This window comes from Plasmodium vivax, chromosome 8, assembly GCF_000002415.2.
Source record: "Plasmodium vivax chromosome 8, whole genome shotgun sequence".
In the NCBI taxonomy this organism is placed as follows: Eukaryota; Apicomplexa; class Aconoidasida; order Haemosporida; family Plasmodiidae; genus Plasmodium; species Plasmodium vivax.
Genome location: NC_009913.1, coordinates 1,581,697 through 1,597,910, shown reverse-complemented (window position 1 = coordinate 1,597,910; position 16,214 = coordinate 1,581,697). Strand labels below are relative to the sequence as shown.

Below are 16,214 nucleotides of genomic sequence, written 5' to 3'. Positions count from 1 at the left end.
TCGAAGGCAGAGCGCACCCAATTCTGTAGGTCAATTTCTAAATGGGGGAGGCCCAACTCAGTCGTAACCCGTGCAGCTGTACATAGCAGCAATCCGCACCAACAAAGTAGCGGCAATTTTTCCGTTCCTTTTTAACCTCTTCCAACGTTTCCTTCTCCCCAGCTTGACCCTCTAAAACGGGGGAATTACCTTCACTCCGCCAATTTATGCTACGTCGTTTCGCTTCTCAGTTTTAATGTGCTCGCTCCTCCGTGGGGGTCCCATCCGAAGCGGCCTTCCCGTGCGCAGAACAATTTTGCGCTAGCAAACAGGCTCCACTATAGCTACCTACTTTGTTGGCGCAAAGGTATGCCGTAACGGCCTACCCGCAAGTGTGCTTGGCAGCGTGGAATGAATGCCTTTTTCTCCGCGCTGTGAACTGCACAAAGGCGACGCGCACGCATTTTTTTTTTCTTCCTTTTACAATCGTGCGGCCGTTTGACTGGGCCAAATTAATCCAAACGACATTGACAAGTCGCAAGTTCGCCTCTTAAGCTGCGTACAGAAAAAAAGCGATGCTTCACCGTGTTGTATACAAATCTGTCCGGTCAAAATGGCCGGCAAAAAAAAGGGGCTTCCCTGAAGGCATACACATTCCGCGCGGCTGAAATTTGCATCCTGCAACAGCCTTTATTTTTTTCCCTCAAAATGTACGAAAAAAAAAAAAAAAAATATACACACAACGAAACATCACAAAGAGGGGAAACAAATTTTGGCAAAACTGTGTGCATGTGCAAAAGGGTAAAATGACTGGGACGCACACAACGGTTAATTAATTTTGTTACAGCACAGTGTGTTTGGCACCATCGCCTCACCAACACTGGGCAGCTATATGCATTTGGACCGCTGCGAATTTTTTTTTTTTCCTCATCCTTCCAAACGTGCAAATTTGCATGTTTACCAATTTATGCGCACCAAAAAGGAGGGGTAGGGGAGGGGTGTCCTACGAAACTACGCTGCACACCATAGCTGAGATTAGGATGGCGGGCCCCCCTCGGTGGGGCTCCCCATTTGGGGGGCTTCCTTCATCTCAACCCCCTTTTGGGTAACTACATCGTAATAAAATAAATACTCATTAATCATGTCGTCCATGTACCTGGGGGCAATCTGCATGCCGGCAACAAAAGTGTCAACGGTGGAAAGCAAATCAAATTGGCGAAACCAAAAGGGCAGATAAATGATGAGTCTCATGTTATCAATTAGCTTCACATATGCTGTTAGCAGGCAGGTGAAATTCTCACGCAGGGGAACTATCTGGACGTTGTTCTCCCTCAGGTACTCTTCCCTAATGACAGGATTTTCATTTTTAAAATCTGCATTTAGGTATAACCGATCGATGTAATAATCCACCCTGTTGGGTTCCAGATGGTCTTCACGTCTCTCCCCCATTTGGTAGCGCCCTACTAACTCCCCAGGATTTCCCCCCCTCTTGCGTTTGTTTCGGGATGCACTGCTCGCTACATTCACATCCTTACAAAGGCATATGACATTGTTAAAGAAGAACCTGCTGGCATTGAAGTACCCATGGGGGAGCGCATTAAAGTAGTGCCTATTAAAAATTAAGCTGCTCAATTTAACATTCTTCAAACTGAAAATGGCGCAGTTGAAAAGCGGCCCGTTGCTTTGAGGGGCTTTACAAATATGGGTCGCACATTCCTTCGTCCTCTCTTTGGTCTGTTTTCCTTCGCATTCACTCACGGTGTGTTTAATTTTGTCGTGACATACTTCTTCCAATGGTTTATCATTTGGAGGTAGCTCCTTTCCAGTTAGGGGATCCATATACATGATAGCAGCGTTGTCTCCAAGGGGGCCCCCTTGCTGGTGTAACGTTGGTTGTTCCTTCATTTGGCCTGCACTCGCGGTGCCGCGCAAGTTGCCTTTCGAATGACCATCGGCGAAACCGCCCAACGGGCGAAAGCGCTCCCGCAAGGTGCTGCCAAACGAGGGGATGTAGGAATAAAAAACTATACTCTTAAACTTGCAAAAAAAGTAGCAAAAAATCCGAAACCACCTTAGTCTTTTCGCTTGGATGGAACAGCTCTCCGATCTGTGCAGTATCTCATGGATATTGGCATGCGATAGAACATTTTCGTAGCTCACAAAATTGATCACCCTCACACAATTCCAGCCAAAAAAAAATTTCATTTTTTTTTTTAAATAGTCATACTTTTCCTCACTTGCGATATGCATCTCGTGGCTCTTCGTACCACTTTGGTTTTCTATCCTCTTTTGTTTCTCTTTATCTTCCACCTCTTTGTTACTGTACCTGGGGTGGCCATCCCCCCTAAAGTCACTACTTCCCTGTGTACCGGTATTTACATCCATTTTGGTAACACCCCCCCCGTGCGCTTCGCACTCTCTGTCTTTAAAATTATTGCCTGACCTGTTCAGGCAGAACTGGTCATGCATAATCTTCTCCCTTTCGAAAGACATGTCAAATTTGTGAAATAAAAAATTGTATTCCTTCAGGTGACTATACTGACTGATAACGTTAAAGAGGGAGTGGGGCTCCGAAATTAGGGACACCTTTTCATTGTTCAAATTTAAGATTGCATAAATGTCGTTTCGCCTGGCTAGCTTGATCAGCAGAAAATCATTAAACAAGTAGGATACAAATTCTCGTCTGCTCAATTTGCTCTTCACATTTTCTTCACATTTTAGGGAATCAATTTGGACGATAAAATTACAGCAGCTTAGGTAAATGTTTAAGTTCAGAAGGAGCAGCCCAATATTTTCGACCCATCCGAAGGTGTTAATCACAACGGGATAGCAGCGCTCTTCGTTCATCCTACTGGCTATTCTTCTCTTCCTCTTTTTTTTTTCAAAGTAGGTGTTAAATAAGTAAAAGTACAAGTACTCCAGGCACTGAACGTAATATTGGACATTCTCCCCGATGGAGCATCCTCCAAAAAATATTTCTTTAACACACTTGGCTTTCTTCTCAAAAAAATTGTAATTATTTAATGGGCACTTTATTTTATGTATGGAGAGAAAGCCACTTATTCCTATGATCGGCTGGCCCACATCAATATCTACCAGATATACTTCTTCGTGAAAATTTAATAAATCATTTATCAAATTCATGGTCAAGAGACTCTTTCCTTTCCCCTTATCTCCCATCATCATGATGCTAAATATGTTGCTCGTTTCTCTCTCTCTTTTGTAGTATGGGTAATCGAACTGGTGAATCCTTCTGTTTATTTTGTTCCTTTTGTAAAACTCCCAGCATTTGGACTTGGTCAGTGTGGTCAACTCGGGCAATTCCGTTTTTCCGTGTTCGCCTCCGTTGGGGGGTGGGTCCCACGAGCGCTCCTCCTGTGGTTTGGCTTCCTCCTGTGGTTTGGCCTCCTCCTGCGGTGTGGCCTCCTCCGTTGGTTTGCCTTCCTCCTGCGGTTTGGCCTCCTCCTTTGGTTTACTTTCCTCCAGTGGTTTTCCCTCCTCCACGCGGTCGTGGCCGCTCGCCTCGCCACCTGCCCTCGCCAGCATCTCCCCCACCCGGTACTTCTTCCCAATCCGTATATATCGCAGGAACTCCCTCAAAACGTAGGAGACCTGGTAGGTGTCAACATACGGGCTATTATTCTGCTCCAGGTTAGACAAGTTGAGTTTCTTCCCCGAATTTTCATTCGCCAAATGGTAAAGAAAATCTTTCTTTTTCTCAAAGGCAATAATGATAGGGCACTTGTCCCAAAAAGAATCTCTGCTTATGGTATCCATCATGTGTGCACTCGCCAGAGTGCTGACATCACGTCGGTCCGCGTTCACCACGTATTCGTAGAATTCTTTCCTCTTTCCATTCTCCCTTCTTAACATATTCAATCCATACAGATAATTTTGCAATATCCTATCGCTACACTCGTTCAGGCAGCAATTTTTTTCCCACTTGTCGGTACATATGCTGGAACTCTCAGCTGGTTCCCTATTTTGCTTCGAATCGGTAAAATCGCTTCTGCTCGGTGTGATGTCCGTGTTGGTTCCCTTCTCTTCTTCTCCCCTTTGTGGGGCATCGCCTTGGTTAGTGGCCTTTCCTTCTCCCTTCACCTCTCTCACGTGAAAACCGCTACAACCGCGGGAACCATTACAACTGCACCTCTTAGAATCCTTCGCAAAAAAGACAAATCGGCTGTTCTCATACTTAACGTGGCTCCCATTCAGGGCCACCAATTTGAACAGGGGGTAAAAATCCGGGATGCGCACATTGGTGTACCTCTCCGATGGCTTCAATACCTGCCCGTTAAATTTCGCCATCCCCTTTAGAAGGCGAAAGCGGAAGTTCCCGCGCAGGAAAATCCACTCATCATAATTTAACCCCAACAGGTATATTTTCTTTTTGTGGGTTTCTTCATCGCCCCCTTTCGTGTGTACGAGCGTGTATTCCTGACCCTCCCTGATCTTTCTTACCGTGTCGTGCGACTCGATTAGGTTGTACTCAAAGTGCAGGCGGCACTTCAGGTAGTCCTCGGAGCCGCACATTTTGGCTTCGCCCGGTTGGGGGCAGTTGTGTTTGGCGCTGTTTTCTTATTTTTGCGCCCTTTTGGTGGGGGTGCCTATCTGCAGGTTGCCTCTACACACGAATGATGCCCTGCCCTGTTGCACTCCCCACTTGGAGAGAAGACGAAATAACTCCCAACGATTTCGTTTTCCCCCTCGTTCAGCAAGCAGCTCACGAAAGGGCACCTATTTTGCTTTCCACAGAGTAACAATCGGCATGTCTCTTCTCCACGTCCCTTCCTGTACATACATATAATACGTGTGCCCATACGTATTCACACAAACGTGTCTGTTTCGTTGTAACCCTCCCTCCGTGTGGGAAAGGGAAGCCTTCCTTCGTTCGAAGCGGCGCTAGCTTTTTCCCCTTTGTCTGCCGTTTTGCAAATCTCGCACGTCCGTTGCTTCTCCCCTGTAGAGTCCTCTTCGAGGGACGCACATGGGGGGTCTCTTCCTCACAGGAAGACGTGTCGCAGGGGTGAACTCACAATTTGTTCCCTAACTGACACGAATTATTCGATAAAGCCTGCATGTACATCCACACAAATGCATCCATTCTATGGTGTGTGTGCCGCCCCCCTTTTGTTTCCATTTGGGGGGCCTGCACTGCGGCCAAGCTGTAAAATCCGTTTAGCTCACCGCAAAATGGTAAAACTTTAAAATACACAACGGGAATATATCAGGGGAAGGGGGAGAAAAAAAAAAAAAAAAAAATTCAAATTCTTCTCAAACACTTTACAAAACAATTATTGCAAACTTACCGCTTTACAGTTGCAACGTTACCAATTAAAAAAAAAGAAAAAGAAAAAAAAGAGTCTCTCCTTTTCTACATGCGATTAATGGCACATCCCATTCTTACTGACGTTGCGGTAGGGGGTATACGACCAAGGCGTATGTCCTACTGCCGCCATAAAGCGTATGTCGTGGTCGGATGGGGAAAAAACGGCTTAGCGGCATCTTCTGCGTAATATGCAGGAGGAAGGAGAGCAGAAATGATACAATTTGTTGCAATACCTGGGGGGTAATAAAGCCAACCCTCAAACGGAAGAGTTAAAAAGAATTGACCCTCAAGGATATTTCCCAATTTGTGAGCAATGTGTTGTTGTGCAAATGGGTGAAGGTAAAAACGTGCTAATTGTTTCGAACTGCGTAACGTGGTAATTTTTTTTTTTTTTTTTTTTTTTTTTCTCGTTATCTCCCAAACGTGGCAGCGCTTTGCAATTTAAATTTGAAGTGGAAAGATGGGAGCGGCGGGAAGGAGGCAGTTATTTTGCTAGTCATTTTGATGGCCATTTTGATCGCCATTTTGGTCGACGCTCTCCAACCCACACCGTTCCACCTGCGTTTTCCTTTTTCCACTTTTTTTACTGCACCTCCAACTGTGCGCCCCGCGTCTCTTCAATTTTCGAAGACTACTCCTTTGGGGGGGTAGCACCCTGGGGGATGCGCAGCTAAGTGCACTGCCTTGGAGTGGATGAATCCGAATGGGTACCGCTTGACGGGGCGGGCCCCCCAAGGGGAAAAACAATTTGGAGAGAGCAGAAAACTGCAGCTGTGCGGCACTGTAGGGGCGAAGCCATTCAGTTATGCCACAACTATGTAAGCTTAAGCGGGGAAAACCGGCATCCTCACATGGGCACATAAGCACATACGCACAAGCAGGGGAAGCCAAAGCGCCAAACCTTAACACATACGTACGTGCGAAAATTTTAAGCACACGTGGGCTACGCTTTGAAGCCATCACGCACATGTGCTGATGTGGGCAATTTATTTTTTTCTTTTTTTCACGCACACACTTCAGGGTGAGAAAAAACCGGTAAATTGTATGTGCCTTTCTCATGCCCGCTTTTTAAGAGTGCCTCCCATTTTTTGTAGACTTTTATTTTATTTTATTTTTTTTGCCATTTTTACGCCCATTTTTAGGCCCATTTTCCGCTCACTTTGTACTTCTGCCGTGCCTGCTCGCACCATTTGCGAACCTTTTGTGCCCCTTCGCCCCGCTTTGCGCTCATTTTTTGGCTTCCCCGCGCGCTTCTCCTTGCGTCCCCTTTTTTTTTTTGCGCTCGCCGATCCCCAGCTTCGCCAACGCGCAAAAGTGTATAGTCTTTTATTTTCCCATTTCTAAACTTTCTAGGCAAATCTTAACGAACAATTTGCCAAACGTTTTTCTCTCACCTGCATCATAACAGCTCTTACTCCCCATCCCCATCTTTTCTGTATTGCATTATTGCGCAATTTTTTACACATTTTTTTTTTTTTTTTTTTTTTCAATTTCACACGCGTTTGATTAAATCTCTTTTAAGATATGCATATATTTACCTTCGCAACTTCGTAACTCTTAGCTTCGTAACTTCGTAACTTTTTAACTTCCTATCTTCGCAACTTCGTTACTTGGCAACTTCTTAACTGCCTAACGTCGTAACGTTTTTTCCCGTTTCGTCCCCATTTTTCATGTAACCTTTTTTTTTGCAGTCACAGTCACGTATTATTTCCCTTTGCTATCGCGTGTATACCTTTCGCGCTTCCCCGTTCTGGGCAGCTTGGCCTGTTCGTTTTGCCTGCCCCATTAGCGAGGCCCCTTCCCTTCGCGGCCTCCACCCGTGCCACGCCCCCTACCGACGGTACCCCTGCCGAACAATGGCAGCCGCTTGATCCTCCCCCAGCAAAGCCGAAAAATTGTCGCAAAAGGAAGAAGCCGCAAGCCAAAGTGACGGGCCACACGCATGTTCGAACGCAACCGTGTGTATGTGTATCTGTATATACATATGTAGGCAGCCCTATAGGTGCCAAGGCGGACGTATGTGTATATTCTTATGCGCCATTTTACCTATGTGATTAGCCCCAATTGCGCTTCCCCACGCGTAAGCCTGTGCACTCTCTCCCTCACCACTCTGCCGCTACTCCACCCTGATCGCCTGTTATGTGTAACCCGCGCTAGAGAAAACCATGTAAGAAAAGTAAAACCGTTTAAATGGCCGAACGAGTGCAAGGTGGGCCCTGGGTGTGCGTAAAATGGCACGCCCAGTATGAGCCCCCCCCTCGTTCCATTCGCAAAAAAAAAAAAAACATTAGAAGTGATATAGATAAAGAATGTTAATAAATGTGCATGCGATCATTGGGGTGAGACATCCCCCCCATGGGTGCACACCGTAAACTAACCCGCTTGCTCACACCGCTTTGCCTACCCCCTTGCAACCCCCCCTCAGGTGGGGAAAAATCGTGAGCAGCGTGTCCAACGCGCTGGACTTTAACCAAGCCACCCTCAGCGGGTGCATCGACATCATCTGCATAGAGTCCGAAATTGAAAGCAAGCTCAAAGGAGAAAACAAAATAAGCGTCACCTACAAGTCCACCCCCTTCCACGTCAGATTTGGTAAAACAAAATTGTTAAGATCAAAGGAAAAAATAGTGAGCATTTTGGTTAATGGAAAGAGCACAAATTTGCATATGAAGTTAGGCAGCGCAGGGGAAGCCTACTTTGTGGAGAAGACGTATGACGATGTGGAGGAAGAATTAGAAACCTCCCCCTTGTCATCTCCTCGCCATGAGTACAACGATTTATATTTAGACCAACACATCGACAGCTGCAGCATTAACGATTCGCTAAACAACTTCAAAAGCGATGACGATTCGGATAAGTCTTTCCTTCGCAACATCGCCATCGATAGGCGGAAGTCGGTGGATAGGAACTACAAACTGGAGCAAGGGAAGGGCAGGAAGCAGAGCAATAGCCAGGCCAAGGGAGGGGACCTCGTCGCGCGCGACCAGCACGACCAGCAGGATGGGCGCGATGGACTAGACGGACTAGACGGACTCGCTCACAACCACCACCATCACCGTCCCTCCGCCCAAAAAGACAACCTGAAGAAGAAAAAAAAAAACAAAAGCCCCCACCTGCACCGAAACCTGCTAGGCGAAGACTACGGCCACCATGCCAGTAAACGAAAAACGGACGACGATGATCCAAATGCCAATTCGGAATGGTCCTGGTCATGGGGAAGGCTACCCCATCTGAAAAATCAGGACTACGCTTCCGACAATTGTACAGCCATTTCCTCCAACAATAAAAATGAAAAAAAGGAGAAGAAAAAAAAATTTTATAATAAAAGCGAATCAGTCCATGACCACTCCTCATCGAGGGAACAACTCACTTGTGTACGCAGAAGAAACTTGAGCGAGTCAAATGTTAGAAAGTGCCTAGACAAAGAGAGAGAAACTAAAAACTTCCCTCGGGGCAGCAAAACGAAGCATGTAAAAAGATATAGGGATAGCCACTTAGACCATGTGAAGAAGGAGACCCCCAGAAAACTCAGCAACAAAAATGATGCGGATGACTCCAGGCAGGGTCCCAGGAAGGACAGCAGGGGTAGCCACTCCGCTAAAGCGGCTGTCAAGGCGCCCAACCCCCTCCACCAGGGCGGCGCCAACAACAGTGGCAGTGGAAACAATAATGGCAGCGCCAACAATAATGGGAATGCTCACATTGCCAGTGGCCGAAACGGGGGCAACTCTGCGCATGTCGAGAAGAGGAGGCCTAGCGAGGGGGAGGGACTCCCCAGCAGGGGGCACGCCGCGGATGCTAAGCGGCACAGCGAAAGGGGAGGCCAACGGGAAAGTCAACGAAGCAGTCAGCGAGGAGGCCAGCGAGGGAGTCAACGAGGAAGCCAACTGGGAAGCCAACTGGGAAGCCAGCGAGGGAGTGACGCGAACAGGGACCCCACGAAAGGGGAGCCAAAGAAAGAAGCAGAAGAAACACATAACGCGGAATCGAAACAGGAGGGTAAGCAAGATAGGGATGATAGGGAGAAGGCGGAACCGAGGGGAGAGGAGCACTCCTTTGGAGAAGCAGTCAGCGAGAAGGAACTCGAAAAGGGGAAGCAGAGGATGATAGAGAAGTTGAAGCAGAAAGCGAGGGAGCGCGCTAGGGAGAAGGTGGACGGGGGTGGGGCGCGGACGGGAGCGGGGAAAGAAGCTGACAAAGAAGTAGGCAGAGAAGCCGGCAAAGACGCCGGCAGGGCAGACAAGTGGGCCAAGGCGGAGGAGCGAGCCAAAGCAAGGGGGAAGCTCAAGGCGCACCACGAGCAGCACTCCGATGAAGATGCAGCGGCAGACGCAGAGGCAGACGCAGAGATGAACTCGAACGAGGAGGATAACCAAATGAGCTACTCGAAGGACGAGCCGGAGAGCACCTTTGACGACGACATCCAAAACAGAATTGAGTGCAGCCTATGTGGCCATCTGCTCCTCAACCAAAATGCAGATAACGAACAGAGTGACTACAACATAGAAATTCACAACAAAAATATTTTCGAAGCCAATATAGTTACGTATGACCAGATAGACAAGAATTCTAACCTTTGGTACCACCCATCGCTCGTCTTTCGATTTGATAAGAAGGACCCTTACTACCCCTCAAGGGTTGCCCTCCCCCTGCTAGCCTCCTGGGTCGTTTTCAACCAACCCCTGTCTATCCTGGCTGTCGAGAAATTGCTAAACTCGTCTCTAACGTTGGTCGAAATAAAGGACAAGGGGTGGAGGAACTGGTTCGGAGTATCCAGCGTAGAATATGACAATAACACGATCAATACCAAGAGTACGGGGAAGGATCCCAAAGGGTCCCATCAAATTGAAGATAAGAAGAAAGAGGGGAGAAAAAGTGCCACCAAGATGGCAACCACCGCAGGTGGCACCACCACCACGAGCAGTAACAATAACAATCACTATAATAATGGTAATGGGGATAACCATGAGGCAATCGAAATGGCGGCTCTCAAAGAACACGACGCGAAGAGAAGCGTACAGCATTCGTTACATAACCCAAGTGAAGTCAGCAGGAGAAGCACCAAACATGGGGAGGAAAAAATAAAAATAAGATACCGAAAATCGTTGAGACCAACCTCGGAGCAACTACAGTCGTTAAACCTAAAAGAAGGAGCAAACACCATCACCTTTTTAGTCACTTCCTCCCTGCAAGGCACCAAAAGTATTAATGGCACCATATACCTATGGAAAAAGAATGCCAAAATTGTCATCTCCGATGTAGATGGAACCATTACGAGGTCAAATGTACTGGGACATATAATGCCGATCGTTGGAAAGGACTGGTCTCATGTTGGCGTTTCTCAATTATTTAACAAAATTAATAATAATGGGTACCACATTTTGTACCTTACTGCTAGGGCCATCGGTCAGGCCGACTCCACAAGGGAGTACCTCTTCAGGTTCAAAAGAAATGATAATAACAAACTCCCAGACGGACCTCTTATTTTAAGCCCAGATAGGCTCTTCCCCTCCTTCAAAAGAGAAGTTATTGACAAAAAGCCCTACATTTTTAAAATAGCCGCGTTGCGCGATATAAGAAATTTGTTCCCCCTAAACCATAACCCCTTTTACGCCGCCTTTGGGAACACCGAGAGTGTAAGAATGGCCCAAAAAAAGAAAGCGGGTCCTCTCGCACGTGCATATGTTATTTGTACTCCCATGTTTGAGAGGCGATTGCCACACTTTGCCCCTTTCGCGCCGCTAGGGAGAGTGCACCTGATTGATTATGCCCTCCCCCTTGTTAACCCCCCACACATTGATATTCTCTCCCTTTTTTTTCCCCTTCGAAGGACCACCGAGCGTACATTTCCGTGGGCGTCCCGGAGGCCAAAGTGTTCATCATAGACAACCGGGGAATCGTGCACCACGTCAACTCGACCTACGCCAAAACGTAATTGCAGCGGAGGCGCCAATGGGGGAAGAACTCTCGAATGAGCGCCCACTTCCCCTTTGAGCGAATCATCTTACGTGCCACCACTTCCCCTTTTTACCACTCCCCTTTTACCGCCCCCCCTTTTACCGCTTCCCCCCCCGCAGCTACGAAACCATGAGCGAAATTACCGAGCACATGTTCCCGTGCATCAAAAATGACAAAAAGAGGGAAGACGACGACCAAGTAAAAACCAAAAATGATAAAATATTTAGCCTAACCAAATTGTGATGCATGCCCATATGCCTTTTGCCCATTTGCCCAGTTGCCCAGTTGTCAATTGCCAAGGCGCTTTAAACATAACCGTGTGATTTTTTCTGCGTTGCGCGGACTGCATCCCAGCTGACATGCACTCACATCGAAAGCGGATGTGCACAAGTCCCCCCCCTCCCCTTTTCATGTGTATGCCTTCACCTCAGTATTACCCACACACTTTGCACACATACACAATGGAAACATACCGATCAAGTGATCTGCATGTATAGCCTTTTCCCCCCTTCCCACAAGTGTGCACTCAATTTTCCCCTCCCCAATTTGCCATACCATCCCAATGCGCAATTCGAGAACTGAATTAAATTTGAACTTTTGTCCTTTCAAATAAATCTGAGGAGTTTCTTTTTTGTTTTTGCGAGAAGGGCTAATTGGGGGAATCGCCATGTCCCCCCATAATCGCGTGATTTTTTTTTTTTTTTTTTTTTTTTTTTCACTTCAATTTGTTGCATAACTTGTGTGCGTTTCGGATGGGTGGAATTTTGTGCCGTTCCCTTTTGACCATCCAATTTTGGGGCCTTACGCGAGGGGTGTTCTTTTCGTTCCGTGTGTTTTGTTGCCATTTGCTACGTCATCGTTATCGCGATTGCGATTGCGATTGCGATTGCTTCGTTATGTGCTTTCAACCCCCAATGTGACTCGCTGCGAAGGGAGTTTTTACCAACGTGAAGCAGCGGGGCCCACGAAAATGTCACTCCCCCTCTGTTGTGCAAAATATGTTGTCTCACTGTGTCACTGTCTCACTGTCTATCTCTCTTTTTTTTTTTTTTTCCCTCCATTTAGTACAATTCCTTTCAGTACTGGAAGATCAACAGCCTGACGTACTACGAAAAGTACATGAACGTCAGCGACAGCAGTTGAGTCCGTGGAGGAGCCGTGCCAAGAAAGCCACCCCTTTTAAAAAATTCGCTTGTTTGAGTTCTCTGCCGCGGCGTCAGCAGGGTCAGCAGGGTTGCAGCGTCAACTGCGTCAACTGCCTCACCCTCTCCGTCTACTTCCCCTCCCACCGCTCTCTCCTTTTTTTTGTGTTTTCAAACCCGCTTTTTATTTTTTAAATGCACACGCATTGTAGCGTGCCACTTGTCGCAACGACCAAGTGGAAACACCTTACAAACCACCATTGTTTTTAAGTACGCGTGCGTAAAGCGGCGGCCACGCATGTGGCGCGACGTCCCTTTTTTTCTGCCCAGCTTTGTGAATAGGTCTTTGTCCCTCCGAAGGGGCATCGCATAACGATCTCTCTGTTTCTGTTTCTGCGTTTTCTGCGTCTGTTGCGTCTTTTGCTGCTTCTTTTTCTGCTCCTTTTTCTTTTTTGTTTCCCTTTTGTTCCACTTGGATGTCTCTCCAACTCATGTGCATGTGCCATGCTGCGCATCCGTGCCGCCCCCAAAACTTAAATTATACAGACGACTACCATTTTTTAAGAGTAACACAGTTGTGAAATTTCTTAGCAGATGTTAAACAACCCTGCGGTTATTAATATCATACTTTAAGTTTTTTTTTTTTTTTTTTTTTTTTTGGTCCTGGTGTAGGCACTTTTGTATGCACCGGAAAGGGGGTGCTTTCTCCCACCAGTTTACACCATTACACCATGTGGAATAGTGAATTTAAGGGAAAAAAAAAAAAAAAAAAAATTCAAATGATTGTAATACGCAAAAAGGATAAAATGAAAAGGAGCCGAAGCAGTAATCACTCCGGTAAAAAAACCCTTTGCGCATTCTTCAGCGAAAAGGAATATCATAACCATGTTGACTAATTAAAGCGTTGTGTTGTACTCACAAATGGAAGAGCTGGACCTCGTGGAGCCGCTCCCCCCAAAGAAAGCACAGCACAACATTAAAAAAAAAAAATAAAATAATAATAAAATGATACAGAGCAAGGTAAAAAACGGGGAAGGGGCCAAACAAACTTGGCTGGCGAAGCTAACATCAGTTCGGGAATGTCCATCCTATAGGGAGACATTCCGCTCCACCTAAAGCAACGCAGCTAGTCAATTATCAGCTCGTCCAGTTTCCAATCCTCGTAACTGCCATTGGGTAGGTACCTCCTCAGAATGAACGGAATGGACTTGTTATGTAACTCCTTTTCCGCAATCACCAACGGGTCATTGTTAAGGTAATTGTCATATTCATTCTTCCCATTTGATACCTCCCCCCCTTGTGTCTCTATCGGTATCGTCAGGGGGGCATTTAAACTTATCTGTAAAGCTCTCGTGCCTATAATTCTGGCCTTTTCATATTTCGTCAAATAGGGACTTGTTATCCTTATGTTATCCTCATTCACATCCGAATGCTCATAATCTGACTTTTCCTTTTTTATTTGATTTTCCGTTATAATGTCTATGTCATTTTCGTAGTTATCTCCATCGTCGCTGTCTACTCCTTGCCCGAACTCGTCTCCCATGAAGTCGTCCTCATCGTTCAGGTAGTTCTCGTTGAAGGCGTCCACTGCAAGGGGGGGGCGGCAATGTAGCAGCAAAGTGAAGCAGCAAAGTGGGGAAGCAAAATGGGGAAGCGCTAATGGGGCTGCGCAACGGGCATGCAGACCCTTCCCATGCGCGGGGTCCCATTTCCACATGCAGTACTCATTCGTATTACTTGTCGCGTTACGGGGATAACAAAAAGAGGTGGCTCGTTCTCTCCTACGTTATGCTATCCTATGCTGTGCCAATGGATACGGGGGGGGAAGGACCGCGCAGAACGTTCCCTTTCCTCTTCCAAAAAATACAAAATGGATTTTCTCAAATTTACAGCAAATGACCAATAGGGTGAAGCGCCTCCCTTCGTCCCTCACGTTGCTCACACGTATGTATAATTATTCGCCAATGCAAAAGCAGCGTTTATTTTTATGATGATTTCACAATTTTTGCGAAGCGCCGCTCACCCGTGAAGCGCTTAATTAATTACCTCGCGGGGAAAACAACCACAAACAGTTCTTCCCAACTTGGCAAATATTACTTTTTGCGTGATTGCGTTTTTTTCTCGTTCATGCAACTGCCAAGTTAGAGTTTTTCACTTCCTATTTTTTCCAATTTGATATGCGCTCAAATGGGCATTTAATTTTTTTTTTTTTTTTTTTTGCCTCATTTTTATTACGCGTTTTTTTTTTTTTTTTTTTTTTCCCCCAACGTGGTGCCGTTTTTGCAAAAATGAAAGAGGCGGCTATTCTGTTAACTTACCACTGCAAAGAGGTAAATTATTTAAAAACCATTTTGAATGAAAAGATTGGTACAACTCCCCTTTTGGTGCGCCCTCCGCATACGTACAAGTCCAAATTAATGGCATGTATCACTGGGGGAGTATAAAAAGTTCTTTTTGTTTATGCCCCCCAAGAGTCATCATTCCGATTGTGGAAATATGGCCTACGCAGGGAGGCTTCCCGCGAAGGAGCGAAACCTGAAAGGGTTGCCCCGTCGATCCGCGTAGCCACGAAATGGTCAAATAAGAAGAAGCAAAGCTGAGATGGAAACGCTCACAAATGAAACATGTAGGTGGAGATACGTTAAAAAATTGTGGTAACTGTCGAGGGGAACTCAGACGAATGCGCCCACCACGTATCGTCTATTTCGTTGCCCCACCCCGTAGCGCACTCCCATCATATGAACTCATCCGGGGGGGACCCATAAACCCCCCACTTTACGTAAAAATCGCGCAGCAAACGTTTAGCTTATATAAGGTGCCGCCCGTTTCTTCCCCCTGAGAGGCTTCCAAACCAACGCCCAAATGTAAATGTCCACAAGGCGAATGCTCATTAGCCGCCTTACTTAGTAATGTTGAAAAAAATTACAAACCGGTTGTACCTCCCCCGATTTAACAAGCTCTTTCGATGGTCCCACAAAGTCCCCTTATTTTTTTACGGCAGTTTATGCGCTTAAAAATTGTCCATTTTGCGAAGCAACCGCGATGTGAGGAAAAAGACGCTCCCGCGTTTTGGTCCCCCCCTTGTCGGTTGACTCACTTCCACAAATGGAAACCCCCCAAAAGGGGGGTTAACAATACGTGCCTACTTACCTGTGAGGGAAACTCCCTTGTAATATTAAGAGGCTTACCGCCACCTCACTGTGGGCAAAAGGACGGGGCAAGAATGTAGCAGAGGGGGACCAATCAGCAAAGCGCCATACGAAAAAAAAGAAAAAGAAAAAAAATGCTTTTAATTTGGCCAAAAAAGCGCCCCTCGAAATTTAACGCAAAGGGGAAAATCCTTTTTGGAAGGCACAAACATGTGCGGCTCCCCAAATCGGCCGCGTTAACGTCCCTTTTGCGGAAGCGAAGGCGTAACATTTGTTAAGCGGTAGGACCAGCATAATTTTGTCGCACGTATGTACCTTCATATGTACGTGCGCTCACTCCCTCCACACTCTGTTATGACTTTCCTTTCCTTTCCTCTATTTTCCTCCCTTTTAACCCCCCGGATGTCCAATTTTGTTCTGCGCGAAGGGGGCCATTCGAACATTTTTGCGGGCGAGAAAAGACCGCTTGGCCAAATGTGCGTGCGACCTGTTCCGCTTCCCCCATGGCGTGCCTTTGTGCACGCCCCAGTGCACACTCAGCACACACACCCTCCCCGGCCCCTAAGACTTTTTCGCAAGAGAGGCCAAAAAAAGGGAGTAAGATACGATGAGATGATAAAAAAAAAAAAAAAAAAAAAATTCCCTCAAGTGGAGGAA

The 16,214-nt window shown here is 46.6% G+C and overlaps 3 protein-coding genes across 3 annotated transcripts, besides 4 other annotated features; 1 reads left to right on the top strand and 2 right to left on the bottom strand.

Moving 5' to 3' along the window:
• Positions 1-1,014: 1,014 nt before the first annotated feature.
• Positions 1,015-5,222, bottom strand: PVX_119280 (hypothetical protein, conserved; the record flags this gene model as incomplete). Its single annotated transcript, XM_001613003.1, has 1 exon — positions 1,015-5,222. Exon 1 carries the CDS (start codon positions 4,510-4,512, stop codon positions 1,015-1,017), a length of 3,498 nt encoding a protein of 1,165 aa, XP_001613053.1. The 5' UTR covers positions 4,513-5,222.
• Positions 2,641-2,662: a microsatellite.
• Positions 2,704-2,727: a microsatellite.
• Positions 5,223-6,655: 1,433 nt separating the features above from the next.
• Positions 6,656-6,687: a microsatellite.
• A 940-nt stretch (positions 6,688-7,627) lies between these two features.
• Positions 7,628-12,409, top strand: PVX_119285 (hypothetical protein, conserved; the record flags this gene model as incomplete). Its single annotated transcript, XM_001613004.1, has 5 exons — positions 7,628-7,647; positions 7,734-10,944; positions 11,139-11,239; positions 11,386-11,464; positions 12,332-12,409. 5 exons carry the CDS (start codon positions 7,628-7,630, stop codon positions 12,407-12,409), a joined length of 3,489 nt encoding a protein of 1,162 aa, XP_001613054.1.
• Positions 12,410-13,126: 717 nt separating this feature from the next.
• PVX_119290 (DNA-directed RNA polymerases I, II, and III 14.4 kDa polypeptide, putative) lies at positions 13,127-14,587 on the bottom strand. Its single transcript, XM_001613005.1, has 2 exons — positions 14,146-14,587; positions 13,127-13,995 (listed from the first exon to the last, which is right to left on the bottom strand). Coding segments are annotated over exons 1-2 (462 nt in total). The 5' UTR covers positions 14,147-14,587; the 3' UTR covers positions 13,127-13,534.
• Positions 13,358-13,395: a microsatellite.
• Positions 14,588-16,214: the final 1,627 nt, after the last annotated feature.